Source organism: Fusarium sambucinum, chromosome III, assembly GCF_050947815.1.
Source record: "Fusarium sambucinum isolate potato_lamoka chromosome III, whole genome shotgun sequence".
In the NCBI taxonomy this organism is placed as follows: domain Eukaryota; kingdom Fungi; phylum Ascomycota; class Sordariomycetes; order Hypocreales; family Nectriaceae; genus Fusarium; species Fusarium sambucinum.
In genome coordinates, this window is record NC_139292.1 from 2,098,098 (window position 1) to 2,126,097 (window position 28,000).

Sequence of the window (28,000 nt, forward strand, 5' to 3'; positions counted from 1 at the left end):
GTGGAAGTAAGATTCCCCTGTTCAGATCACTTCTGCAGGTTCACAGGTTGTCTGTCACACTCACGGGCATGCATACAGCCACTTAGATAGCGTCTCTGGCCTCCAGCAATCATCTATATTAAGTGCAAGGCTGACACTGACCAATCCCATCTCGTTCCAGGTACCCCGCCAGCCTCTTGAAATAGTAGCCGAGGGCCGCTAATGCATGTTAGCCGCCCATATCCTTATACTAAACCTTCTTTGATAAATCTACAGCGGGGCATCACTCGCATGTAAATCATGACAGTAAAAATCACCGCTTGTCTTCAATTGCGATGCTGCGTTTCCCCTTTCCTAACATAGTCCATAGCTTCGGAGCCTAACTGATCTTGGCATCACTCCGTTTCATATCACCTATCCACCGGTGATATCAGGCTGGCGGGCCTATTGGGAGGCCACCTGAAGAATGAAACATAAACAACCTGCCGTTCTTTTTTTAGAGCTGTCCGGGGAAGAATAAGCTCAAGTGGATGGTGTCATGTCTTTTAATACTCTTGTTTACCACTCCTCTTCTCTTCTCTTGAAACTTTTTTGATGCAGCATCACAACAACGACGGTTTCACGATACCAGGCTTGAGAAGGATACCATAGCTGCCGTGCGGCTCTTGTTCGATTCGGTTCTTTTGTTTGTCTCTCTTGCTCAGTGTTACTTGTCGCTTGTTCGTTTTTTGTCTTCACTTCATACTGGATCGAGAATTCTGACCAAGTCGTCCTCTTAACTGAAGCACGACTCTACACCTTCAACATGTCGCTGAAGGATCGAATCTCGTCCCCGCTCGAGGCTGGTACCTCTATCCTCGACGCCCACCATCTGCCACCTAATCTGGCACCTGCTCTCGAGCATGCATCTTCTTGTCTCGCTCGGAAATCTCAGCACATCACACTTGTCGTGGCTCGTCGAGATTACCAACTCCCATCTGTTGTTCCGCCTAAAGGTCTATTGACGCCAATCACCCCAACGACCCTGTCTCCTGGTTTTCGTCTCAATATCTCTCAAGGTCCTGTCTCCAGGCTCAAGTCATTGGTGAAGAAGGGCTCTTCGGCATCCCTTCGGTCGATTGGTTCACCAAGGAGTGGGCTATCTTCGCCTGGCCAGATCCCCCCACTCGAGATATCCAGTCCTCGGTTCAAGTGGCCTCTATCGCCCTCTACGCCTTTGTCTCCTCCTCCCATGACACCCTGTACCGCCTCGTCAACGACCACTGATACTATGAGCTCCATGATGAACGCATCGTCAGGTTTCGGCATGCGGCTCATCCACACCAACGAGCTCAACCCCAAATCTGAAAAGATCCTCAATACCATATTGACCAAGACGGAGAAAAAGTTTACTCTTGGGTATGTGACAAAACTCAGAAACAGCAAGGCTCCAACTAATACGTTACAGTTCAGAGTGGCTTTCTCCTGCTGTCAGGCCTTCTTCTTGTGGACTCACAAATCAACTCATCCATAGCTCCATTATTCAGAATGAGGTTCTCTTCTGTTCGGAGGGCCTCACTGTACTATCACTTGACAGACTGTATAGCTTGAAAAGTGCTCTTTCTAGCTACTCAAAAACGAAATCCCCGCTCCGCCTCGAAGACGCCGTCGACGAACTCAGGCGCATCATCTTGGCGACCAACGGGACAAAGGTTTCCAAGACGGCCATCCTTCGATCATACGACTGGCTGAGTGTTTCAAATTCCGCCTTGATCGATCTAGATCGCATGTATCGACGAGCGTATGGTGGACCGGAACAGTACGGTGGAATCGCGGGCCTCACAAGTTTCGCCGAACCAGCCATCAAGCCCATCAGCGACTCCCAAAAACATCATATAGAGGAAGAGGCAAGCGAGGCCACGATAAATATCACAGCATCCAAAGGCAAAACGCCATCGCCAAAGCCCTTGCTCAAGCTGCACACAAATTTCACCCCAGGTCCTCTTCTCAGACCAAAACCTAAGAAAATAGAGGCTCAAGTCAAGATGCCCATTCAGGTCGAAGCCGAGGAAGAGGAAGATGGTGATCGCACAGCACGACCAACGGATCAGTTGTATTTCACAATGCAGCAGTGGGAGCCGCCTTCAACGATCGACCAAGTCCTGACTGCAGGGCCGGTCAATCGAAGTGCCTTCAGTCCTCTCACACCAACGCCTATCATGAGTCCAGGATCAGCAGGATTTGGGCCCATGACACCGCACGATTATGACGATATATCCCCCACAACACGAGGAGAATGGGGGTTCATGTTAGCAGACAATGCCTTTCAAAGCGGTCGCAAAGTTGGAGTTGAAACTTTTTGATGATATCTTTTGCTTGTTTCGCTCTGTTTTCTCGGGTCGGAGTCAAATTTTATGGCGAGCGGTTCAGCTTTCAAGAGCCTGTTGGGTTCAGTCATGTGTACAATGTATATATGCTTCATGTCTGTTTGTTTTGGGTTAGATGTAGACAGCGTATACCTATCTGTGCAGGAAACACCTGCAGATTGAAAATTACAAACAACAATTTTGACATTCTTAGTACTTTGTAAAAATGGGGTATCACTATTATCATCACCATCCATATTTGCCTGCTGCCTCCTTTCTGTTGCTCTTCCCCTTGGCGAAACTGTCCTCGAGAGCATCGCGCTGGCTTTGCGCGTTCTGAACCAACTGGCGCAGACTGTGCTTTCCACCTCCCTGGATCGTCCGTACAGGGTTATGTGTTTGCTCTTCTCCCGCAGCTCGAATTTCCTCGTTATGCCTGTATTCTTTGTCCATATTGAAATTGATAACCTTCTTGGCTGCCTGATTACCAAGACCATTGCGACCAAACAGTTCTCGTCGCTGAGCTGCCGTTAGGTTGAGGTCTTCGACTACAGTATCCAAGGACTCAGAACCCGGGAGTGTGGTTGCTGACGGACCAGCTTGCGCATGGCTGGCGTAGTCACCGTATGCTCCCTCATCGTAGGCCAACGAGCTTTCTGTCGTCGCAAACATGGGCTCATAAACACCAGTAGATGTCTTCTCTGTAGGCTCAGACGGTTCTTCTGTATGCATGGAAAAGAGGGAAACCTTCTTTGGGGCTGCTGCTGCGGCAACCGTAGGTGCCGCTACTTCAGCTTGCTCCTGTCGGGGTGCTGGTATTGTCTTCGCCATCCCCGAATTAAGCTTCTTTTTCTTCTGCGGGTTCCTCGCTACCGATAGGGGCTTGAACATCAATGGTTTGCCCACAAGCTTGACTTCGTCGGCAGGTTTCTGTCCTTCGGGGATATATGGTTGCGCAGCAGCCTTTGGTGCCGGCTCGCTCGCAATTTCTAAAGCGCCATCGTTTGATGTATTTTGATCGTCTTCTGAGTCTCTATTGAATCCTGGCGCAGCGCTCGTCTTGAACTGAAAAGCTGGCCTTGTAGACGCACTACTCGATGCTGCAGGTTTGGGTATATTTGCCTTTTTCGGCGCTGGGAGGAAGGAATTGAAACCTGAGAATCTACCACCACCAGTCTTTGTCTTCTTCTCTGCAGGTTCTTGGCTCTGAGGTTTATCGTTTGAAATTTGCGGAAGGTTGACCACGATTTTGCCTGGGTTGGATCGATCGACGACCTTTTGGAAGGGTTTCTTGGATGATGCGGTTTGTTTGTGTGCGGTTTTGATGGGGGGTTGAGCTTCGGCTTCAGAGCCTGAGCCTTCGGAATCAGAATAGTCAACAAGGCCCATGGTGCTTATAGTTTGGGTAATTTATTGTTGGACTTGAAATAGAAGAAAGATGCAAAAGGATCGCGAACTTGAGCTTCGCGACATGAAGTTGAGGGTATCCACTTCTATCTCATCAATGGTCCGTGCTTATGATGTAGCCACATCCAATCTAATGAGGCTCTGAACTACTACCCTTACCTACCTTCAACCCCACTGCTTGTCGCATAACTAACATGATAGACAACATCTATTAAGTTATACTTATCTAGGTAATCTCTCTATCCGACAAACATGTGAAAAGCGTCACCTGCTTCTCAACTTTCTTCAACCCATCTTGCTGTGGTACAATCACAACATCAAAGCCGGCAGGCAACATGTCTGTCATTCAACTCGAAGAGTACGTCCCGATCGCAGACCAAATCTTGCCTTGTAATAAACTGATGTTGTTCTTAGGCTCGTCTCTTATCAACTTCGCACAAGCTATCTTGACGAAATCGCAGATGGCGTTGGAGAGCGCCTTCTTAACGTTAACGATGGCTTCATAAACTCTGCTCCCTTCAAAGCCGCGGGCTGGCGACCGAACTCCTCCCACCACAAGCGCACACATTCACCTCCAATTCCTACCGCAATCGCTTCCGAATATTTTCAGGCACCAAAGCAAGCTGGACTCACGCTCGAAGATGGGGAGGAAGATGGTGGCATGCTCACAGCGGCTGGCTCCGACACCATGGGCCCGGGAATGGCTACAAGACGACGCAGGCGTCGCGAGCAGATGGAAGAGGAAGACAGTAGCGATTTAAGTGACGAGAGTGATGACGATACGGATCAAAGGGCTGCGCAGCAGATCAAATTCGCCAAGATGCCGGTTAGAAACAGAGCGGGTTCGTCACCACTGCAAAACACGAATCTTCGTCAGGTTGGGACTGTTTCGCCTAGGGCTCCTCGCCGGGGCTCGCAGTCAACGTTGGGGACAGTGCAGGAGAGAGCACGCAGGGACACGGTCACAAGCAGTGAAATATCATCCGAAAATGAAATCGACATCCCGACCGTCCAACGATATCGAGAGGCCGCACGTGCTGCGACGAGAGCTGCGAAGCTTCAGGCTAGGATTACGGAGGAGCCATCACCCGGCATCCAGCGAGCCGATACTTCCCTCTTGCCAGAAGAGGAAGAAGACTCTGACGAGGCTTCAGACATGTCTGACGATTACGCCGAGAGTATCGACTCAGCATCGATTCTTGACGGCGTGGAGAACGCCATTAACGCGTCGCCTACCCGTCAGGTCGTGGGAACACCGCCCAAGAACTTTGTGCGACAATCCACAATTCGCAAATCGAGACCCCCTACCCATCCGATTGTTCTTGGGACGTTACCACCTCCTAGACCGATGAGTATGATTCGGCCATTGAGCGTTGCCCAGCCCAAGAGTTTGCTATCAGCTGCTCTCAAAGCCAAGGATAAGAAGTCATCTATCCCATTCCAGAAATTTGCACATTTCAGCGGCCAGGGCACCCAGGGGTCTATTGCCGTGCGTATCTATGCCCCTTTTTCAAAAACGCCAAGCAAGCCATTCCAGGTTCTCATCCGGCCACGCGTTCATGATGGGCAAGGTGCTGAGAGAGTAGTGACAGTAGCAGACCTCATAGGGTTGAGTCTGTACCGATACAACGAAGAGAAGCTGGAACCCCCTTTACCCAAGGGAAAGCTCAATATCAACTGGTGGACTCTACGCATGGTTGAAGAAGGTGGCGAGGTCGATGATGACTTCCCTCCCTTTGAGAGGACCAAGCCTTTGACTTCTTTCACGACGGTCAATAATGCTGCTGCTCGAGGAGGAGGACGAATGCGGTCAAACTCAACCGCTTACGACGACTTTGCGTTGGCAGAGGCTTCAGAGGACGGGTATATTGAGAATAAATCATTGACTCCTCAAGAGGATGAGGAAGAAGAGCCAGTGACTTCACAAGACAGTGGCGGCGGCGCAACTCTCGATTCCCCACTGCCAGATGAGGATGCTACTCCACGGGGTACTCCAGGACCGAACGTCAATTCTTTTCTCTCGGATCGGCCACGGCAGAATCCCATTGTCACGACAACGTATCGATCCAATGCTCCTCCGGCGGATATACCGCAGGCACCAGCTGCGGTGCCCAACACATCCAGAGGACAGCAGAAGCTACTTCGAGTTCATATCATGTCGGCAGACGTGGCTCCAGGCCAGATGGTAACACTTGATGTGATGACAGACACATACTTGGCCGAGGTGCTGGACGTGGTTTGCCGAAAGAGACAGCTTGATAAGGCCAACCATGTCTTGAAATTGCCTAGTTCAGGAGCAGTCGTCATGTTGGATCGACCTGTATCGTCCATCGGAAATGTCTCGGACCTCGAATTGTACCGGCGACGATTCGCAACTGATGGTCCGTTAACGATGGCCGGGTCTCCAAGCAGTTCATCGCCAAAGACTTTTCCACTAGCTGAACAGTCCATGCAAAAGCGCAAGAAGTCGCAAAACCCAATGGTTGGCAGTCATCCATTGGCACGTGAGTCAATGAAGCAAGATGAACTCAACAATGCCAATTACAAGAAGTATACGGTCTGGCGAAAACAGCCAATGCGCATTGTAGGCATGAGCGAGCGCATTCTGGTGATAGATGGTGAATATATACACATCATGCCAGCATCTGGTGGTAAGGCGTTACACGACGGTTCAGGTAAGACAACGACAGTCCACTTCAGTAACGTAGTTGGGTGCAAAGTTCTCCGAAAGCATCCCACAAACGTCAAGGTGAGTTTATTACTCAATATCTCATGATCGTTCAATACTAAACATGCCCAAAATAGCTTGTTGTATACAAGGCGACGGAAAGCAAACGCTATGATTTCGAAGCCCGCAGTGCGCTGGAAGCAGCTGAAATAGTGGAGGAACTCAAAAAAGGCATGTTCAAATGAACCGTCTTTGTCAACCGGAATTGTCTCCGGTACTCTGGGGTTAGCCTTTGACAACACTATATGCAATACTTTCTGCAGAATGACTATCGAATATAAGTGCGTGAATAGGACACGGGCCCTTGAGGTTCTTCTAATTACATTTCGTTGCAGTCTGCATGCAGTAGTCGTGAGCTTGTCTATTGCTTGTCTCACTACCTAGCAGAAGAACCCCCTTTCGTCACAATCATGAAGATGGAATGGGGACAGGACTTGAGACCTGGTCAGCCCACTTATGCATTACATCTCGATCGAGAGCGACACAGGCCGAGAAAGCAGGGAAACTTGTTGGAGTAATCGAATGCAATGCTTGGTATGGGCTTGGCGAGCACTGATGAAAAAATGTCAAGCAAGGCAACTTTATGCTGTAATGGAGATCCAAGATGCCAAGCCGGGGTTATGGCAATGAGATTTTGTGGTTGTACAGAGAGAACTGGAGTCAAAGTGGAACACCTAGGGGCGTGTGTGGCGTCGAGGCCAAGCCAGACACGACGAGGCAAGGCAGGCTTTCTGGATTGGGTGGCGTCCAAGTCTACAAGTTGTAGGAATACGTGGGTATGTATCGCGTTGTGAACAGTCGGCCTTTCGTGATGATGCTTTGATGTTACTGGGTCAAGAAGTTGTTGGTTGAAATGTGAATTGGTCATGCTGGTCAATGCTTCTCGTTTCGCGCAGAGTATGTAGTTTTATTAGCACAGTGTTGTAATATCAGAGATCCTCAGTCAGTTCATTGTCATTCATCCATTGCTGACTGCTTGTGTTTCCAACCGTTAACCCTGCCAAGGGAGGCAATGAGCTAAGGAATTTACGCTTGTTCCGTGTGTCGCGTGCCGCGCGTTCAGGGACTCAGGTACTAGAAACAAGAAAAGAAAGAAAAGAAAAGGTGATGAGCACCAGTTCTGACTCAATTATCCAAGCGAAATCAGGATTGTCCCTACAAACGAGCATCTACAGAGTAAACGCTCTGGTCTTTCGTCTAAGGGATGAGATTGCCTGTTAGGCGGTTGAATATTAGAGCAATTGCAATACGATGCTGACAAGGTCCATTTTAGACTCAGACACAAAAGATGCTCCCTTGTCGGCGGTAGTTCCCACTGTTGCATTGTTGTATGTACATCAGTCGATCTTTAGTTTAATAAAGTGTCTGTTATCCAGATGTTGACACAACTTTACCTTTCCCCTCCCTCTTCTCACTGGGTTCCTGAAGCTGAAAAGTTAAAGTTTTCCACTAGGAATTGGTCCACGATGGTTGGGTCTTAGTACATTGTTTCATATTTGTACGTTGTTTATTACGCCACGATATTGTCTAGAGGTAGGGATGGGATGGGGCTGGTTTTTAATGTGCTGTAAAGGATATACATATACAGCACAGTGTCGAGCATCCAAAAAGCACGATGGCTATGTGTAGAGAGTAAAAGACAAAACCCGGCTAACTTCCATATCCAACTGCGGTGCTACACTGTACTGCACTGTATTCTGGTCAATATTTCTGGCCTCGGAGCTGAAAAGTTGACGAATTACTGCTGGACAAGTCCGGGGAACTTCTGTACTCTACTCGACCATTACAAGGTCGGAAAGTTCCAAGATAATCCTGCTGACCTATTAGAGGAATGGTTGACATGGACCCTAGTAAAGAATGCCGCAAGGCTCATGCTTCAAGCCGGTGCAAAACAGCCCCCGTCAGCAAACATCAGCAGGAGTAAAAGCATCGGCAGCACCAGCAACAAAGAAAGAGGACTCCTCTGGAGTACTGCAAACAAAGTGTGGACCTTCCCGGACCCCACTGTGACGCAAATAGTCAGCAATGATTACGTGAAGGTAAGGGAATATTCAACTTTCAGCAGTGCTACGGTACTGTACTACCTGATTGCCCTTACTTAGTAGAGGTACCTCTTACATGCCCTTTCTCATTCGATCATCTTCTTTGCTGACTACAACCTTGTGTTGCCTTATTTGGTATGTATCCAGCGCAATTCTTCGGTACAGTTGCAAATCCATACCTGAATGGTGATACCTTGACAACTCCACAGTTGATAACGTCAGAACAAGTTTCTTGAATCCTTACGGAATTTCGGCTTCAACCAACTCGTCTATAGGCTAACTTCAACATGATCTTGGTCCCAGTGAAAATCGCCCCAATTCGTCTACCAAACCCACCGCTAGAGCATTATTAACCGTGCAGTACAATAGCACATAGCTGCAACTGCCCAGGGGTTGCGCTAGACTGTCTGGAGTCTGGCACGACATATGCACGGAATCGCGATGGACGATGATGGTATATGGCCAAGCCAATACAGTGTGCACATACTCGCCTACAGGGTATACCTGGCAGCCAAGCAATACCATACGAGGCGGTTCATGATCCTCAACTCTTTAGTTTTCCATTTCGATTATATCCTGCTCGATTACCGGTTTTTCTGAAACCGAGATGCGAGGTTGGTACTGAACCCCTGATTGCGGAATCTTATGCAGGTACTGTACTCGCGAACTTGGATCTCATATGTCATCACCACTTGACGAAGTCTTTGATTAGTTTCACTGTTGAACGAATTGGGTAATCAACCGGGCAACTGCTCCAAGCGAGGATCCTATTATGCTCTGTCCACAACACATACGGATACTGGACCAGGGTGTCTGTACACCGACGGTCTTGCTGGGGTTCAATGCATGCCGCGTCGGCTTGAGGCTCAGCATCACGCGGGCAGTTAATAATACATACAGCATTTGTACAAGGCCCAGCAGGCTCTGCTTAGCTGTTTATTTCCGGAGTTATGTAGGCTGAGCTGAAACATAGGATTCTCTCCTCGGTACATTTTGCCTTGCATAAGCTAAGGCGCAGCTGAAGGCATTTCATGTACGTACTGTACCTATTTTGAAAGCGTCAGAGCTTAAGCATATTGGCCGAACCTTGCGAGTGTTCAATTCAGACAAAACACAGCTTGAAGCTTGAGAACGACTGCAGTGCAGACTGAGTGCAGTGTATTGTAATAAAGCACAACGCAGAATGGCGTCCAGCCAGCAGTTGTGGTTGGTTGCGGTCACGACTGACATCAATCGTGTCAGAAACAAACCTGACTGCCCGGGCACGGACATACATACTTGGAATCCAGGTACAATTGTAGTCCGCTGGCTGTATCCGTACTGGTATGACCTAAGTATGTATGGATAGACGTGCCTCCACTGCTCCATCATACGAATCGCCAAGCCCCGGACTAAGGGCGGACAGTCCGGGGTGAAGAGGTGTGCACATATAAGTCGTGGTCTAGGTGTGTAGACAAACTGATGGCATAGCAGCATGGGTAGTTTGTGTACATAAGATGTCCTGACCTCCAGTCTTTTGTCTACTCTTCTTTCCTTCCTCCTCATACATTGTTGCTATCGAATTCAGATCGGACTATCTCAAATCCCAATCAACACTCTTTTCGCTACCAATTAACCAGTTATCAACACTACCACACCACCGACATCATGAAGTACTCCGCTGTCGCTCTCCTCGCTGCCCTCACTGCCTACGCTCAGGTATGATGCCTCTCCATTGTATCAAAACAAAAGATGCATTTACTAACAAATATCAGGCCCAGTCCATCGACATTCCTGGCGCTGACGAGGCCTCTTCCATCATTGGCGGCATCTCTTCCCGAGTTGAAGATGCTTCCTCCATCGTCGCTGATGCCTCCTCTATCATTGAGGATGTCTCCACCCGAGTTGAGGACGAGGTCTCTTCTCGCCTCAGCGATGCCTCCACTGCTATCACCGGTGCTACCACTACTCTGACCGACGCCTCTACCGTCACCGAGTCTGCTGAGACTGAGAGCGAGACTGGATCTGACACCATGACTGGATCTGACACCGAGACTGGATCCCAGACCGTCGACACCAGCGCTCTTGCCAGCGTTACCTCGGCCCTTGCCGAGGCCTCTGAGTCTGTTCAGGATGAGCTTGACTCCCTCAGCTCTGTTGCCGAGACTGCCACCGGCGCTGCTAGCTCCTCTGTCGCCGATGCGATCGCTGATGCCACATCCAAGCTTGGCGGTATTGCCAGCAGCGCTGCCGGTGCTGCCAGCAGTGCTACTGATGACAACGCTGGTGCCATGCCCACCGCTGCTGTCGCTATGGGTGCTCTCATGGGTGGTGCCGCTCTCTTCGTCAACATGTAAAATGGTTTTTGTACAACACTGCAGAATACACAGCAATTAATGAAACGGACAAGGCCAAACCTTTAACACTATTATTTCAAACTCGGACCTTCTGGGTTCTCAGTTGTTCATCTTGATTCGACGAATGTTTACCATGAATTATATGTAGCGGGTTTCATGATATTGATCAGTTAGCGCCACTGATCCATCTCTTGGTGGCACAATGAAAAGGGGAGGATTGGGTATTGGCTGTGTGGAATATAGTTCTCTTGTTGAAAGCTATCCATCAGCGCTGTGTTCTCACAAACATATCCATCCTGGGACCTATAGATAGTATATGCGAAGGACGAAAACTACGCACAAGCTTATGTTAGGTGCTGTAGCATATGTTTTGCTAATAATACATCTTTGAATTTATCCCCACAATCATAATCTACCATAAGTCTGTGAATTATACTCGTCTCGATTGATAAAGTTCTCTTGACGCCGTTTAGGCTTTCAGCCGTTGCAAAACTAAGATTATATTTTAGTCTAATTCTTGTAAGGCTGATTTCTAATACGTGCCACTCTTCAGCTCGACTATACACAAGACTACTAAACATTGTAGCTGACTATATACTTAGTTCTCACTTGACTATTCCATATGTGCCTTGAGAGCCACCCAAGGGAACGATCCCGAGTGACATGACAAAACAATACGTTCAGCCCCTAATCAGTTGAACGATAAGATGTGTAAAGACTGGGCTACGTTGACTCAGTTTGAACAAGGAAGTGGCCATTTATTATGTGATCTGCATTCCAATTCCAAGAAAGACGCGTATGAGTATCCTGTAGTGGCTAACGCAGGGTGAATCTGGTTCCTCTAATGCTGATATCAGACAGTTTGCGAAAATCACGTTGCCTTCGTTTTAGCCTCCCTTGGGCTCACTCAGCCGTTGTCTCACTCTAGCTCAGCGTGGCGGAGTTCTGTGAGCTTGTCATCAGGGTACCAGAAAAGTTGGCCGCTGGAAGCATAAGAGACGAAATTAGCAGGTCACTTTATGCTCCTCAGGCTATAGTCTTTAGACTACTTATTTTTATACCCCAAGACTCAGAAGGTCAACTTTTCTGCTACCCACTAGCTTGTGTTATACGTGAGGTGTGAGCTGCGATGTTGGTTGATCATTCGGCCAGACTAGGGGCCCTCAAGAAGAGGTTCATCTTGAGTACCCTTTGAGAATAGAGTGGCCAATTGTTCACATTAACAACTCACTATCGTAATAGTGAGACATAACAGCTCCGGAACTTCAAGTTACAATTCAACTGTTATATCTGGATTTGGGTATGGTCGTGCTCGACTTTGACCGAAATTCTAGGCAAGACTGATGAGTCTGAGGGCAACTTTTTCAATAACTGCATCAAGAAGGGCACAATATAGAGCTACCCTTTAATCGATTGCTGTATTGGCTTTGCTCGTCCAATATCAGTACTATCGAGGCTGAGTTGTCACGGATCCTGAAAGAGTCTCCTCGTAGCACAGCCTACTTCTAAAAAAGTTCTAAAACGGTATTCAATATCAATAACTACACTTCCTAAGCAAATAATATTCAGAATGCCGTAACGTACCAACTTCATTATTGGTCTCTCTGTCTCTCTAATTTGTCATGTTTGTTGCATGTCGGATGTAATTGAATAGTATTACGATCACGTTTTTGGTCGACTATCCGTCCAGAGCTTATCAATGATCTGGAAGACGGCAGTTACACCTTTCATTGTATCGTCATCCACCGCTCCTCCCAGCTTTTGCTGGATCTTGTCCGGATGCCATCGCACACGCTCTTCTCTGAGCTTGGCCACGAAGGCCTTCTCTCCAATCTCTTGTAGATTCAGCCCATTGACAAAGAATTTGCGCACGGTCACCTCTTCAACATCTTCCATGCGATTGCCTTCTACCGGCCAAGCTATTGTTGCAGGTGTGCCGTTCCACTCCGTCCAGGCAGTTGTGTAGTCTTCCCACTGATGTTCCCAACGCCGGCGCTCTCTGCGCTCCTCACCACGGCGTATGCTGCGATCCATGTCCTCTTGTAGTTTCCGCGCGCGGCGGTCCTCTTTGGCTTTGTGCTTCTTTGCTTCTTCTCGACGAGCACGCTCCTCGAGTAAACCGGCATGTGTCTTTTCCCACATCTTCTCCCGTACGTAAGCAGCGTACTCGTCGTCTGTCATCTGTTCCAGGTGTCCTGTAGGTCCCACGCGCTCTTGAGTATAAACGTGAACGGGTTGGCCATAGACGCCCTCCCAGTATGCAGCACCCTCATCATCGGCCATGGCATCGAACAGAGATTCTCGAAATGCCGCTTCCGGGTCTAATGGTTCTGGTTCATGAGGGTTCGGTGGTGTCGGTGAGCGATGTCGGCGATGGCGTCGGTGATGACGGCGATGCGATCGTCTGTGAGTATCATCATCTTCGCTATCCCGCTCGCGGTATCGACGCCGGTCGCGAGAGCTGCGGCGAGATCTGTGATGGTCCTTCAGCCGAAGACGTGAGCGTCTTGGAGCTGTAGTATCTCCTTCGCCATCGTTGCGCCGGGCGTTGTCACTCTCTTTTTCTAGTGGTACATCGAGCGACGATTCTCGTTTGACGTGAACTGGAGATGGAGACTTTGGCGATCGGCTCCTCCTTCTGCTGCTTCGATGTTGCTCGGGGTTGATGGAGGAGAGAATGTGACGTCTTCGAGGGGATTGCTCGGCTTCCCCCATCATGTGACGGCAGTGCGATTCGGCGGCATCGAGCCTGCTTCGCTTGCAAGTTGGGAACCGGAGGATGTAAGTTGAAGTTTCGATAGTGGGTCGGTTTAGGTGAACCCGTGCATTTATACCATATACCATGTATGGTTGATGGTTCAAGAAGAACAGTGGCTGTGTTACAACTACAGCAAATGCGTTTATCTTAATTTAAATCCAGTTAAGAGGTTAACTACTACTAAGTATTATTGATTTTTTACCTAGTGGGACAAATCAACCTCTTTGTTGAAAACACCACCCATCCGCGGATAGGTAGGTACCTAGTCATGGAAGACTTGAACAGCAACTGGCTGAAAATAATAATTGTGTGTGATTAAAAGCACTGTAAAGGTATATTCGAAGCTTGCTTAGGAAGGTGTATTAAGCCTAAATACTACTTACTTCGCATTGCATCTGAAAGCTGTGGTAGACAACTCCAAGATCTAGGTTAACAGATCCAGGGTAGGTCCATCGGTCAAGATCACTTACCGAGCAAGATCGCAATAGGAACAAACGAAATTGCAAGGTCGGTGATTGAACAGGGTTCAGTCTCAATACTAGGCACTGTTACATGAGAGGTTGAAAGTACTCATCGCCGTCACCTGGAATTATGTTTCAATGTACCAGCCATGATAGGGCATTATCAAAGTTTGAATCCCAGCCGTTGTAGCCACAGCTCTTAGGAATATACACAGCATCAATAAGGGCATTCGAATTTAAGAAATAGGTTGAATAAAGTTTAGAATTACACTTCAGAGCCTGAAAAGAACGGCATTGAGGACTTATAACTCTGCTATATCAATAACAATAACTGTTCCTCATGGACATCCTTTCCCCCTGAATCAATAGGTCATCTCCACGAGCTGGTCTTAGGGGAGATTTTAAGGGTCTAATGCCCCGCAGTAACCAATCGACAGTTAGTCCAGCACTGAGACTATCAATTCAGTCCAATACATCCCTCCAATGGATGTCTGACGACCGAGGCCAGATAAATTTGTTTCTCAACGCCCAACCTCTACATTACCGCCCTTGCATCATCCTTTGCCGTCGATATCGCATCCTCTTCCCTTGATAAGCGCGTACAGGAATACGCTCCGAGGGACTCGCTGGTAGTCGCATCATGCGTAGATAGCTGTCGGCACTGTCATCTCTTTCCTTTCTCTTCTCGCACCAACCTTGATCTTTTGCGCACACCCATTTGATCCTCGATCGACATCACACTTACAATGGGTGGGATACTTCTCCTTTTAGGCTTATGCGTAAGTCGTACTCGTATACCGATTATATCACCAATACTGACATTGTGCATAGCTAGTTATGGCTCTGGCGTACGTGCGATCATGATATCCGAATCATGTAACCCATTCATCGGCCGCTGACTTGTCGAATAGCTCGTTCCTTGCCGGAGCGCTACCATTATCCATGTCACTTTCTCAATCTCAACTCCGACTATTATCGAGTGTTGGCGTAGGAATATTAGTTGGCACCTCACTTATAGTTATTATTCCTGAAGGAATCGAAGCTGCGACTTCACCCGCAGAGGCTGCTCACATGCATCGAGTCAGAAGCTTGGTGCGCCGAAGCCCCTGGAACCACCCTATTCTCGCACGCGGCCTTCCCGAATCAATTGCTACGATTAGCACAGGTCCGATTCAGAAACGCGACGAGGAATTGGATATTGAAGCGACCATTCGTCGGGTCAAGCAGTCAGCGACAGGAAATACCCGAGTCGAACGTGCAGATGTTCATCCTGCTGTCGAAGCCGCAGCCGATGTTCCAGCTATACCAACAGCCGCAGACGTCACAGAGGACAGCACTTCTGAAAACAAAGGAACCGAAAAGACAGAGACCGAAAAAGAAGATGGACATGGTCACGACGAAGATCATGAAGCGGAACACGATCACGAACATGAAGGCGAGCACGCGCATGCGGTTCCTACATTTGAGATCGGATTCTCCTTGATTCTAGGATTCCTACTGATGTTTCTGATTGATCGACTACCTCGCCATGCAACTGAGAGTCTCCATTCTGCGCCACAGACACGCCATATCAGCCTCGACAACCTCAACGGCGATTCCGCCTCAGTTGACGAGGAAGCGGATGGGTTTTTGGGGTCCTTGACACCTAGTCCACGACGAGCGCGAAGTTTGGCAACGACTACCGGCTTGGTCATCCATGCCGCAGCCGACGGAATCGCAATGGGAGCTTCCTCGACGACTACAGACATGAAGCTTGGCTTCATCATCTTTGCAGCCATCATGATTCACAAAGCTCCTGCCGCTTTTGGCCTTACCTCCCTTCTCCTCAAGCAGGGCCTATCAAAACGAGCCGCTCGAGGACATCTTATTGTTTTTAGTCTGGCTGCTCCCGTTGGGGCGATAACAACATGGTCACTTATCACACTGCTGGGTGGTGGTAAGGTTGAGAGTGATCATTGGTGGACGGGCATGCTGCTTCTCTTTTCAGGTGGCACGTTCTTGTGAGTTTGACATTGCGATATAGGATGGGCTTCGCTAACGTTGATGTAGATATGTCGCTATGCATGCTATGCAAGAAGACAGTGGTGGTCACCAACACGACCATGGCCTTAACGGCTATGCGGATGGCAGTGCCACTACTCAGAGGAAGCCTAAGGGCCCGCAGATGCGTGATACCTTGGCCACTGTGGGCGGCATGCTGGTGCCGCTTCTTACTCAGTTTGGCCATCACCATTAAGACATTCCCAGGTTTCTGAACCGTCTTGTCTCGTGCTGCGTTCATTGGGAACTTGGATGATGGGTGGTGAAATATAATTCCACAAGTTATGGATCGATTCGGCGCTTTTCAAAGCTTCTGTTTCTTTTTTTGTTCAGGGCCGGCGAGCTCTTTTAAACTATCGTGGGAATGAATTGATTAAAATAGACATACGAGCGACTCTCGAGTTAACAAGAACAATGTCAGCGGATGGGACTTATATGGGTGGCATGAGTATCTGGATACATTTTGTTATAAGAGCTGTACAAATATGGATGGATTCGAGGTGTATTTGGAGGCTTGAACGTATGGTTGCTTCTCAACAGGAGGCTCAAGTACTCGTACAACAGAAATCCAACTGAGCTCTTACACATACCCATGACAAAGTCTGATGCCACCGTGAGAAACTGAGGATCACAGCCACCAGGTATTCGGTCAAGCAGAGTCTCTTTCCTCGCATTTCGATCTCGTCTGATTCAAAGATCTATGAACTTACTTAGAGCTTGGATTATGTTTGTGCATCCATGTTCAAACTGTTCATGTTTCATGGTACGGAGTTAGACTAACATCAACAACTGCCCAGACTGTAACTAGATTAGAATAGTTACAGAATAAATAAAATGGCCTGACAATTATTGGATGATTCGCAAAGTGTTCCAAGATTAAATCACAAATGACCAGGGGAGTGAGAGGGTCCTGTCCTTGGTGTGGAGAGGGTGGGTTTTATTCTCCGCGATTGCAGATTGGCCGATCCGATCCTTTGGTTTGACCTTTATTGTTGATTGGATGAATGATAGAGGGAAAAGAGTAATATCAGCAATATAAATCAATTATAAAATAGCTGTTTGCCTTGTGAAGTTGACCTTACTCCCAAGGTATAAAGACGTTGAATCAAGCGATAAAGAATAGAGACGAAGGAGCCAAGAAAGGCGTTCGGCCAAGTCCGCTTACATAGCAAGACTGGTAGCCTTTGCGAAAAATATGCAATGTCTAGACTACGACCTAGTTAGCAAGGGGCCTAGCTTCAGGCATGGCAAGGGTCCTTTTTTTCGTCGATGTACATCTTTGTGAGGATTTTGTACTGTACATTGATTGACTTCTACTAATAGTAGCACTCCCTTTTTCCAAGGCATGGTGCGTCGCTAGCTTGGTGTTATAAAAGTTAAATAGCCAGGGCGGTTCACAAAGGAGTGACAAAGTTGGCTGTTGACGCCATTGGCGCTTCTGGTGAAGATTCCGACGTCTTCTTTTTTCTCCTTGAATCAAGGGGCGCAACGTCAGATGCTGTTTGACATCACAGCTTCGTGGCTTGGGCGACGCTTCTGGCAAATCTTGATCCATGCTAGACCTCTATGGGTAGTATGCAACTCCTCCTACATCATTCACCGACATGGCATCTGTGCATCTAATACCTATTAACAAACCCCAAATATTGAACATATAATTACTTTTACAACAGTCATGATAGGATCAAGGTAACATAGGACCTCGTATTAATGCTCCGACATATTGCACCTGATCGCCCAAAGATTGTAAAGAGGGGTTCGTCAACACACTGGATGCAAATAGCATCCAATCCTGTCTTGTCGTCAACCGCTTAAAGTGTCACATCCCATCACATGGCTAGACTGGATAGGGGAAGGGACGCGATGTCTTGCAGCATGTTTGCTTGCAGTTGCAGTGAGTGCTGTAGTTCATCTCAACTGCGGAGACACCCCATCTGTCCATCCCTAAGCAGATTTTTGTTTCCGTGATAATCTTCTCACATGTTATCAATCCTGCGCATTGAATCAACCACCTTGAGCCGCAGAACGACGTAACGACCAAGTTATAAATAGTCAATGACTGAAACATTCGACATGGGATGAATCACAATTTGTTGAAAAGGAGCCAACAGCAGCTGCAATACCTGATAACTGTGCACGGCCTTCACTACGCAGGAACCAACAGAAAGCTGGCAGCACTGTAATCTGATGAATATAGTTCGATATAAAGCAGGTAGGCTGTAACCTCCTGGAGAGATGCAAATGGCAAACACTCAGATAGACTTGGCCCCGTTTCACCGTTTGTTGAAATGAAACACTCGTTCCAGAAGTTTGGAATCTCATGCTGTGAAGTCAATTCGGTTGCGGATGCAAGATCAAAGTACATTAAAGGGGAAATGAGATCAGGTAAGGAATGCAAACGAAACGTCTTTGTATTAATGAATCACTGCCATGGAAAGAAGATGGCAAGTAGCCCGGTAGTAGTGCGCGGTGGTCTTATAGGTTCCTTCCTGCTTAATTAGCACTTGTTGTCGCCCAAAACGTGATATCTGAACCAAAGCAAATACCGACTACTCTCAAATTCATCACTGTCAAATCCTTCAACCTCCCCAAACAAAAGGAACGCAATTCGAATTCAAGGATCCGTTTCCATTTACGGACCGTTTTTTTGGGTTGTCTATTTCTTTCTTTTACTTGATCACTCCCTTTATGTGCCCTGTTCAGCCCTCTTTCTCTTTGTGTCGCTCCCACTTCTACATCTGATCGGGTTTTGATTTACCTCTCCACCACCACCACTCCGGCGCCTCAAAGACGGACGGACAAGCCTATTATCTATTTGCACTGGTAAGACAATCTCACTCTCCATTGTACTCTATCCGTTCGTACCTTTAGGATTCGTTCAACACCATATCCATCCATCCATCCACCCACCTACTCTCTTTGTCAGCTCAGGAGGCATCCATACGCCGGTCACGGCGACATCCGGCATAACCCTTTTGAGACTTGTAAAAAGGAAGCAAAGCAGTCAGCGGTTCCCTTCCCTATCCTTTCCTTGCCTTGTGCCACTGACGGGATGCGGACGGTTCCTAAAAAGAGGGACCTGAACTGTCACGAATTCCGTTTAGCGCCTCCTCGATCCCGCCATTGTCCTTGGCCTGCAACCGACAAGACCCACGCGTCTAGGTCTTTAGCCAGTCCTACGTCTCTTCTTCAAGCCAAGATTGCGATCCTAGAACACAACCAGAGAGGCATTCCCGTCCCCGTCCCCGTCCCCGTCCCCGTCCAAGTCTTCGTCCCTGGATGGCATGTACCGCACTGTACTGTACCGCACCATCTCCTGCCTGTCGAGTCGACTCTCCACAATCCCTCTCTGACTTAGTCACTATCGCCGCCATTCACCGTTGATTTCTACTTCCTACACCCTTTTTCTTTTCAATATCTGTATCTCCTTTAAACTTGATGCCAGCGCGATCATTTGAATAATGTTCCAGCACCATTGTTAGCGATCTGTTCAATTCTATATGTGCTGACATCCTCCACGATTTGCTGGCAGAGGCCTCGCATCGGCTCGCTCTCCGTTTCCCCCACTCGCGATCCATCTTCGACGCATCTTCGATATCGACTATCGGCCCTCACCCACCCAATCTGCCTTCATCGCGCCCTAAATTAAAGCTCTGAACTGCTACAGAGTCGTTAATCAACTTCAGTTCCTTTCTGTTTACGGAGACTGATCGGGTCATGGCCGGTTACCAAAGATCCATGAGTTTTTCAGAAAGGCGCGGAAGCGCCCTTAGCGACGACTTGACTCTTAGCACGACCACCAACCCCATGGTTAACCACCGTTTGGAAAAGCTGCCTGAACAGCAGCGTCATTTGCGCGGACCTCCGACTCCCAGCATGTCGACGCCCGCCGCAGACTTCGACCAACAACTTACCGGCTCGCCCCCACCGCCTCCCACGCCAGCTGCATCGCCAGGTCCATCGCATTTCCAACCAGATTGGAGTGATGCTGCCGACGATGAGGACTTCTTTCTCGCTAAAGTCCGCCAACATTTCAAGAATTGTTCCGGGCCTCAGCGAACTCGGGTATTGGCAGATTTACTAAATCTTTGTACGAGCCAACAATTGAGTTTCGTTCATCAATTTGTCAGCCCGTTATTAAAAAAAGATCCATTCACAAGTCTTCCCGACGAATTATGTCTTCGGGTATGAGTCCCTTTGGTGTCTGTGATCGATGTGAAGTTGTTTGCTGACATTTGATATGTAGATATTGTCTTTCATTGACGACCCGAAGGTTTTAGCACGAGCCTCACAGGTTTCAAAGCGATGGCGAGATCTTCTGAGCGACGATATGACATGGAAGAATCTTTGTGTTAAACACGACTACGGACGCCGACTGTCAGAGGTTTACACGCATGCTCCTCATTTCTCTTCGAGACCTTCTGCCCAGCCCCTTCATGGACTTGATGTCGATATCGCCAGTAATACCCTACCCGGCATGCGCCCTCACTCCTATGCCTCGGGTACACGATCCTTTGATGGGCAGAATGCGTCTGGCAGACCCAGGCTAAGGACCTATAAGTCTCATTTCAAACAACGATATTTGGTAGAGGCTGCTTGGAGGTCTGGCGGTACCAGCACAACACGGAACATTACCCAAGAAGGTGGTGTTGTTACGAGTTTACATTTGACGCCTAAGTATATCATTGTGGCGCTTGATAACGCAAAGATTCACGTATTTGACACTGAGGGAGATTCACAACGCACCCTGCAAGGCCATGTTATGGGTGTCTGGGCTATGGTCCCCTGGGATGATACCCTGGTCAGTGGAGGCTGTGATCGTGACGTGCGAGTCTGGAACCTGAAGACTGGGTAAGCGCAAAGCTGTGGTATTTTCTTAATTGCTTGCTGACGAATTATAGTGCCTGTTTACATACCTTGAGAGGCCACACGTCGACTGTCAGATGTTTGAAAATGGCGGATGCGAACACCGCGATTTCAGGATCGCGAGACACCACTCTGCGGATCTGGGACATTCGAACTGGTCTCTGCAAAAACGTTCTTGTCGGACACCAGTCTAGTGTTCGGTGTCTTGAGATCAAGGGCGACATTGTTGTATCCGGTAGCTACGATACATTTGCACGGGTATGGAGCATTTCTGAAGGCCGCTGTCTTCAAACTTTGCAGGGTCATTTCAGCCAGATCTATGCAATTGCCTTTGACGGCAAGCGAGTCGTTACAGGCAGTCTGGACACAAACGTCAGGATCTGGGACCCGACATCTGGGTATGTATATGTTTTGAAAGACACTGATACCGCTTGCTAACATTCATACAGTGAGTGCTTGGCTATTCTTCAAGGTCACACATCCCTTGTTGGACAGCTTCAGATGCGAGGGGATACATTAGTTACAGGTGGATCTGATGGATCAGTCAGAGTCTGGTCACTGGAGAAGATGTGCCCGATTCACCGTCTTGCAGCCCATGATAATAGCGTCACTAGTCTGCAGTTTGATGATACTCGAGTCGTGAGTGGTGGCAGTGATGGTCGAGTTAAGATATGGGATCTCAAGACTGGACATCCCGTTCGAGAACTCATCGCTCAAGGTGAAGCTGTCTGGCGGGTTGCTTTTGAGGATGAGAAGTGTGTTGCTCTGGCTTTGAGACAAGGGCGTACGGTAATGGAGGTAAGTAACAGCTGGATCAACGCCCACCAAGTACATCGCTGACTTTGTTAGGTATGGTCGTTCTCACCACCCGAAGAGGTGCTTTACGACCGCCCCCTCTCGCTTCAACAGCGGGTGTTGGAAGACGACCCTACTCGCCCGTTGAGTGCTATGGCTATCGACTATCGCTCATCGCAACCAACGCTGGCCGGTCCCAGTCGAGACGCTTCAGCCCAAGATGTTGATATGCATGACGCTGGCCCATCAACGGCCCCTCTGCAGGGTGTTACGTTTTTCCACGACGACTAGTCTGGGCCTACTCGAATCTTGAATGAATTCTCCCATGGCGACCAACTTATTATTAACTATGAGTGCGCCAACATTTCTAGCGCTTACAGTACATGGATTTAACACTTTATCCAAGACGGATCCGGTCATCCGCATTACACAGTGGTTTGATTTCTATTGAATTGCGGTAGAGGCGATAAGGGTATTTTGGAAGCATGTTATCGGCGTTGCTGCATTACCACAGGGTCATAAAACATTATCAGTCATGGGCGGACATTGTCACGGACCATGACCATATGAACAGGAATTATGGGAAACTGGAGCTATAGGAACGGAACACGGAGTTGCATTTTGACTTGTGAGGGCGGCCTGGTTTTATCAGAAGCGGATGGCATTCTGGTTCTTGATATTGCTATTTCAGTTATAATACCAGATCAACGACGCTACATATAGAAGGATTAGACGTTATTGAAACCGCGTGGCCACCAATAAGACTCGGTATTTCTTCACAGATGATGTGCGTTGTTATGAATATGTATGTTGGAATATGTGTGACGTTAACAATTCGTGTTTCATCCGAAACTGCTTATCTGGGTTCTTTGATATCGAGAATGAAATCGTTGAGGTTAATTGGGGCGGCCAACAAGCAGAACTGACTGACTAATAATAGTTCAAGGGACGTCAAGTAATAAAATCCATTGTCGTGGCTCGGAGGTAGAAGGGATCGAGCCCCACATCGGCGAGAATTACACCGACGAAAAGATGCGGTAGTTGAAGGGTCTTGTATGCTGTAGAATGGTGGCAAGGTGGTCAATTGTTATGACGAAAAGACGCCCAAAAGGTAGTGTAGGATATAGAGATCATGTATGAGTTGTTTTAAACGAAAAGACATATAAATCGATCTCCTATAACCGTTCAGAGCAAACAGAGGCATGTATACATCACGTGCCCTCTAAGCCTATCCTGGCTTAGGCCTACCAACAATTGGAGGCCAAGCTCAACGCTCCAGCCGCTCAACAGCGACTTTTTCTGAGCTCCATCCAGCCAAGTCGCAGTTATCAACTCGACAACGTCCTGATCCCTCAATTGATCCAGCGGCAATTCCATAACCACGATGTTGTCTCGAGCTCTCCGACTCCCCAGGGCTGTGCCTATGCGCACCAAGCTCGCCGCTCCCGCTTATACCGCCGTTCGCTCCGTCACCACCGACGCTGCCTCTGCGTCCCTGAGCCACTCAGTCCCCAAGGTGAGTAGTGAAAAAGCGCAACTTTCCGTCCCACCAGGGTTCTTCGGAATGCCCTCGCCCGCCACCTCGACTCTCCCCAATGCGCCTTCGACTCTTTGCTAATACTCGGGATCGAATAGTCCGATGACGAGCCTTTCTCCGTCAACCTCAGCGATGAGAGCTTCGAGACTTACGAGCTGGACCCCCCTCCTTACACCCTGGAGGTGACTAAGAAGGAGTTGAAGGATATGTACCGCGAGATGGTTGTCACCCGGTATGCAACACCAATTCTTGGGACCAAATTACCCAATTTGCTAATAATCCCGCAGTCAGATGGAGATGGCGGCCGATCGTCTGTACAAGGAGAAGAAGATTCGTGGTTTCTGCCATCTGTCTACCGGACAGGAGGCTGTTGCCGTTGGTATTGAGCATGCCATCACTAAGGAGGACGACATCATCACCGCCTACCGATGCCACGGTTACGCTCTTCTCCGTGGCGCCTCTGTCCGATCCATCATCGGTGAGCTGCTCGGCCGACGTGAGGGTATCTCATACGGCAAGGGTGGTTCCATGCACATGTTCGCCAAGGGCTTCTACGGCGGTAACGGTATCGTCGGTGCTCAGGTCCCCGTCGGTGCTGGTCTTGCCTTTGCTCACAAGTACAACAACAACAAGAACGCTTCCATTATTCTCTACGGGGATGGTGCTAGCAACCAGGGTCAGGTCTTTGAGGCTTTCAACATGGCCAAGCTCTGGAACCTTCCCGCTCTCTTTGGTTGCGAGAGTAAGTCAATTGCCCCTGCTTATCGAGACAAACCATTAACAATCATGCAGACAACAAATACGGTATGGGTACTGCTGCTGCTCGTTCTTCTGCCTTGACCGACTACTACAAGCGTGGTCAGTACATTCCCGGTCTCAAGGTAAACGGTATGGATGTCCTCGCCGTCAAGGCTGCCGTCAAGTACGGTAAGGAGTACACCGCTGCCGACAAGGGTCCCCTCGTCCTCGAGTACGTCACCTACCGATACGGTGGTCACTCCATGTCTGACCCCGGTACCACCTACCGAACCCGTGAGGAGATTCAGCGCATGCGCTCCACCAACGACCCTATTGCCGGACTCAAGCAGAAGATCCTGGACTGGGAGATCACAACTGAGGAGGAGCTCAAGAAGATTGACAAGGAGGCCCGCGCCCACGTCAACGAGGAGGTTGCCGCTGCTGAGGCCATGGCTGCGCCTGAGGCCAAGCCCGAGATTCTGTTCGAGGACATCTACGTCCGTGGATCCGAGCCCGAGTACATCCGTGGACGTATTCCTGAGGAGAACCACTACTTCCAGTAGAGGGGTTGAGAGCGAAATCGTATCACCATAATGATTCTAGCACTTGTTGCTTGTTGTAATATACATCCATGATCTATCTAGAAAGAGGCCTGGCATGGTCCGAAAATGGAGAAGGGCGAGGACCCAGGATTGCTTTTTTATGTGTAACTTATGGATGTCTTTTGTCTTGACCGGCTCATTTCAACGTTTTTCCTCATGAGATTTCAACATCATGAAATTGTCAAGGCAGCTCGGCCTATCTTGACCGAGTAAGGACACAAGAGCTTGCAGGCGCCCCTCCAAGAACCCCCAACTGCGCTAAATAAATTTGATGGAAGCTTAACCTAATTTGGAGATGACCGAGTGCACGTCCTGCCCGTCCTAGGCAACCGAGTCACGTGGTGCAGGCATCTCGCGCGTTTAGGTTGTACCCATCGTCGCGAATGGCAGGTATTAATTAACGCGATAGGTTGCCTAGCCGGCGCGTCATGGTACCTGGTATCAGCTCAACTCGTGGGCTTACAATTGCCCTTCTACTCCGCCAGAACAACTCAAAATTGATACTCAAACCTGTAAACTGTTGCTACCTGTGTTTGTTACCTTTGAAAACATCACGGAATCTGTGTATCATGGCGCCCAAACAAGCAACACTCGGGTATGTTAAATCCGGCCAGAGTACACTTGGGTGCGTGTGGGGGATGACCTCAACTCTGTCAGACTCCATTACTGACCGTGGCCAATTGTATAGCAAATTCTTTGGAGCAAAGAATGCACCAACCCAGCAAACAAAGCTCTCCTTCAGCACCAAGCCAAAGAAGGAAGAAAAGAAACAGGAGGATGAGGAGGAGGCTGATGTAAAGCTTCAGTCGAGCCCAGGCTCAGATCAAGGTGACTAAACGTTTCGAAAATTATTAACTGTATTCTAATACTGGGATTAGAAACAAAGAAGCGAGCTCGTTCAAAGAAAGCAGAACCCGAACCGACCCAAATTAAGAAAGAGGAAGTCGATGACGATAGCGATGGACCTGTCACTAAGCGAGCACGACGAAGTCGGAAGCGAGTCGAAGAGGATGAAGATGATGAGATGACTGAAGAGCCTGTTAAGAAAGAGGAAGTCGTCTCCCCTAAGAAATCCAAGTCATCGAGCCCACCACCGAAGTCACCAAAAAAGTCAAAGGCTAAGCCTAGAGCAAAGGCTGCCAAGGAGCCCACCCCCGAGGAAACATCTGAGCCTGCCCCAGAGGAAACCTCAACTGCATCTGCTTCGGAAGCGGAAGACGAGGCGGATGTCGACGAGAAGCCCGAGGTCGCTGCCAAAGCTCGTGAGAAGGTTCAGACAAAATTCAAGTCAAAAGCTAAGGACCCTTACCCCGACTGGCAGCCTGGTACACCTGTTCCATATGCTGCTCTATGTACAACATTCTCTCTTGTTGAGATGACAACCAAGCGTCTGATCATCATGGAGCACTGCTCCCTCTTTCTTCGTCAAGTCATGCGACTGACACCTGATGAGCTTCTGCCCACTGTCCTGCTGATGATCAACAAGCTGGCCCCTGATTATGCTGGTATCGAGCTGGGAATTGGCGAATCCTTGATCATGAAAGCTATCGGTGAAACTACCGGAAGAAGTCTCCAGGTGATCAAGGCTGACCAAAAGGAAATCGGTGACCTTGGATTGGTAGCTGTAAAGAGTCGATCAACGCAGCGGACTATGTTCAAACCCAAACCTTTAACTGTCAAGGGCGTCCACCAAGGCCTGATGAACATTGCTACCGTTACCGGAAACGGCGCTCAGGGTCGTAAGGTTGATGGTATAAAGAAGCTTCTTGCTGCAGCTGACGCCAACTCTGCCGGCAAAGTTGATATTACTAAAGACAAGGGCGGACCAAGTGAGGCCAAGTTCATTATTCGATTCTTGGAAGGAAAGCTGAGACTTGGTCTCGCTGAGAGGACTGTCCTGGTTTCTCTTGCCCAAGCTATTGTTGCTCATGAAGCAGACGCCAAGAACAAGGCCCCTAGTACCACTGATCTAGAGAATGGCGAGTCGATTCTCAAGACAGTTTACAGCGAGCTTCCCAGTTACGATGTTATCATCCCTGCCATGCTCGAACATGGTATTATGAAGCTGCGAGATAACTGTAAGCTTCGACCCGGCGTGCCATTGAAGCCTATGTTGGCCAAGCCGACCAAGGCCATCACTGAAGTTCTTGATCGGTTCGAGGGGCAGAAGTTTACCTGCGAGTACAAGTATGACGGCGAAAGAGCACAAATTCACTATGTGGCCAAGGATGCACCTCAGGAACTGAACGAAGCGAGTCAAGGTGCAGCCAAGGAGGTGGGAGCTGGTGTTGCTAGTATATTCTCCAGAAATTCCGAAGATCTCTCCAGAAAGTATCCTGATATCCTGGCCAAGCTGCACACTTGGGTCAAGCCTGACACCAAGAGCTTCGTCCTGGATTGTGAGACTGTGGCTTGGGATGTTGACGAAAAGAAGGTATTGCCCTTCCAGCAGCTCATGACACGCAAGAAGAAGGATGTCAAGGTTGAAGATGTCAAAGTCAAGGTTTGCGTATTTGCATTTGATTTGTTGTACCTCAACGGCGAAGCCGTTGTCGAGAAAGCCCTTCGTGAGCGACGTGAGCTTCTGCAAACCGCTTTCAATCCAGTGGAGGGTGAGTTTGCCTTTGCTACCCACATGGATGGCCAGGAGCTGGAAGAGATCCAAGTTTTCCTTGACGAGAGTATGAAGGCATCATGTGAAGGTCTTATGGTGAAGATGTTGGATGGAACTGAGAGTGGATATGAGCCCAGCAAGAGAAGTCGGAACTGGCTCAAGGTAAGATGACTATTGATATATGTCGAGAACAGAATGGCTAATCACTTTTATAGATCAAAAAGGATTATCTCTTAGGTGTTGGTGACTCGCTGGATCTCGTCGTTCTGGGCGCCTACTATGGCAAGGGAAAACGTACCTCGGTCTATGGTGCATTCCTTTTGGCATGCTACAACCCCAACACGGAAAAATACGAAACTGTCTGTAATATTGGAACAGGGTTCTCGGAGCAGGTCTTGGAAGATTTGCACAAGCAGCTCTCTGAGATCACTATCGACAGGCCCAAACCCTTCTACTCACATTCTTCCGGTGGCCAGCATCAGCCTGATGTTTGGTTCGAGCCTAAATATGTCTGGGAGGTCAAGACAGCAGACTTGACCCTGAGCCCGCGCTACAAGGCTGGTGCTCAAGAAGGCGTTGACCCGTCTGGCAACAAGGGTATCAGTCTTCGATTCCCGCGTTTCATCCGCTTGCGAGACGACAAGAAGGCTGATGCTGCCACAACAAGCCGACAGGTTGCTGAAATGTACCGCAAGCAGGAGAGTGTAACGAAGAACAAGGGACCCTCGGTTGATGATGATTTTGAGTATTAG

General features: G+C 48.7%; 9 protein-coding genes across 9 annotated transcripts; 7 read left to right on the forward strand and 2 right to left on the reverse strand.

Annotated features, from left to right (window-relative positions):
- Positions 1–784: 784 nt before the first annotated feature.
- FSST1_010887 (uncharacterized protein) lies at positions 785–2,321 on the forward strand (the record flags this gene model as incomplete). The annotated part of the gene is made up of 2 exons (XM_083233964.1): positions 785–1,377; positions 1,427–2,321. 2 exons carry the CDS (start codon positions 785–787, stop codon positions 2,319–2,321), a joined length of 1,488 nt encoding a protein of 495 aa, XP_083080583.1.
- Positions 2,322–2,570: 249 nt separating this feature from the next.
- On the reverse strand, positions 2,571–3,713 carry FSST1_010888 (mitotic checkpoint regulator, MAD2B-interacting-domain-containing protein; the record flags this gene model as incomplete). The annotated part of the gene is made up of 1 exon (XM_083233965.1): positions 2,571–3,713. One exon carries the CDS (start codon positions 3,711–3,713, stop codon positions 2,571–2,573), a length of 1,143 nt encoding a protein of 380 aa, XP_083080584.1.
- A 353-nt stretch (positions 3,714–4,066) lies between these two features.
- FSST1_010889 (stress-activated map kinase interacting protein 1-domain-containing protein) lies at positions 4,067–6,644 on the forward strand (the record flags this gene model as incomplete). The annotated part of the gene is made up of 3 exons (XM_083233966.1): positions 4,067–4,089; positions 4,146–6,480; positions 6,537–6,644. 3 exons carry the CDS (start codon positions 4,067–4,069, stop codon positions 6,642–6,644), a joined length of 2,466 nt encoding a protein of 821 aa, XP_083080585.1.
- A 3,504-nt stretch (positions 6,645–10,148) lies between these two features.
- On the forward strand, positions 10,149–10,837 carry FSST1_010890 (uncharacterized protein; the record flags this gene model as incomplete). The annotated part of the gene is made up of 2 exons (XM_083233967.1): positions 10,149–10,199; positions 10,256–10,837. 2 exons carry the CDS (start codon positions 10,149–10,151, stop codon positions 10,835–10,837), a joined length of 633 nt encoding a protein of 210 aa, XP_083080586.1.
- A 1,662-nt stretch (positions 10,838–12,499) lies between these two features.
- On the reverse strand, positions 12,500–13,552 carry FSST1_010891 (uncharacterized protein; the record flags this gene model as incomplete). The annotated part of the gene is made up of 1 exon (XM_083233968.1): positions 12,500–13,552. The coding sequence occupies one exon, from the start codon at positions 13,550–13,552 to the stop codon at positions 12,500–12,502; it is 1,053 nt and encodes a 350-aa protein (XP_083080587.1).
- A 1,250-nt stretch (positions 13,553–14,802) lies between these two features.
- On the forward strand, positions 14,803–16,292 carry FSST1_010892 (Mn(2+) transporter ATX2; the record flags this gene model as incomplete). The annotated part of the gene is made up of 4 exons (XM_083233970.1): positions 14,803–14,835; positions 14,888–14,904; positions 14,968–16,056; positions 16,106–16,292. The coding sequence occupies 4 exons, from the start codon at positions 14,803–14,805 to the stop codon at positions 16,290–16,292; spliced, it is 1,326 nt and encodes a 441-aa protein (XP_083080588.1).
- Positions 16,293–19,813: 3,521 nt separating this feature from the next.
- FSST1_010893 (dehydrogenase E1 component-domain-containing protein) lies at positions 19,814–22,048 on the forward strand (the record flags this gene model as incomplete). Its single annotated transcript, XM_083233971.1, has 5 exons — positions 19,814–20,281; positions 20,343–20,947; positions 20,998–21,360; positions 21,412–21,760; positions 21,812–22,048. The coding sequence occupies 5 exons, from the start codon at positions 19,814–19,816 to the stop codon at positions 22,046–22,048; spliced, it is 2,022 nt and encodes a 673-aa protein (XP_083080589.1).
- A 1,093-nt stretch (positions 22,049–23,141) lies between these two features.
- On the forward strand, positions 23,142–24,595 carry FSST1_010894 (uncharacterized protein; the record flags this gene model as incomplete). Its single annotated transcript, XM_083233972.1, has 4 exons — positions 23,142–23,273; positions 23,393–23,526; positions 23,582–24,036; positions 24,087–24,595. 4 exons carry the CDS (start codon positions 23,142–23,144, stop codon positions 24,593–24,595), a joined length of 1,230 nt encoding a protein of 409 aa, XP_083080590.1.
- A 467-nt stretch (positions 24,596–25,062) lies between these two features.
- On the forward strand, positions 25,063–28,000 carry FSST1_010895 (uncharacterized protein; the record flags this gene model as incomplete). The annotated part of the gene is made up of 4 exons (XM_083233973.1): positions 25,063–25,259; positions 25,323–25,462; positions 25,513–27,410; positions 27,464–28,000. 4 exons carry the CDS (start codon positions 25,063–25,065, stop codon positions 27,998–28,000), a joined length of 2,772 nt encoding a protein of 923 aa, XP_083080591.1.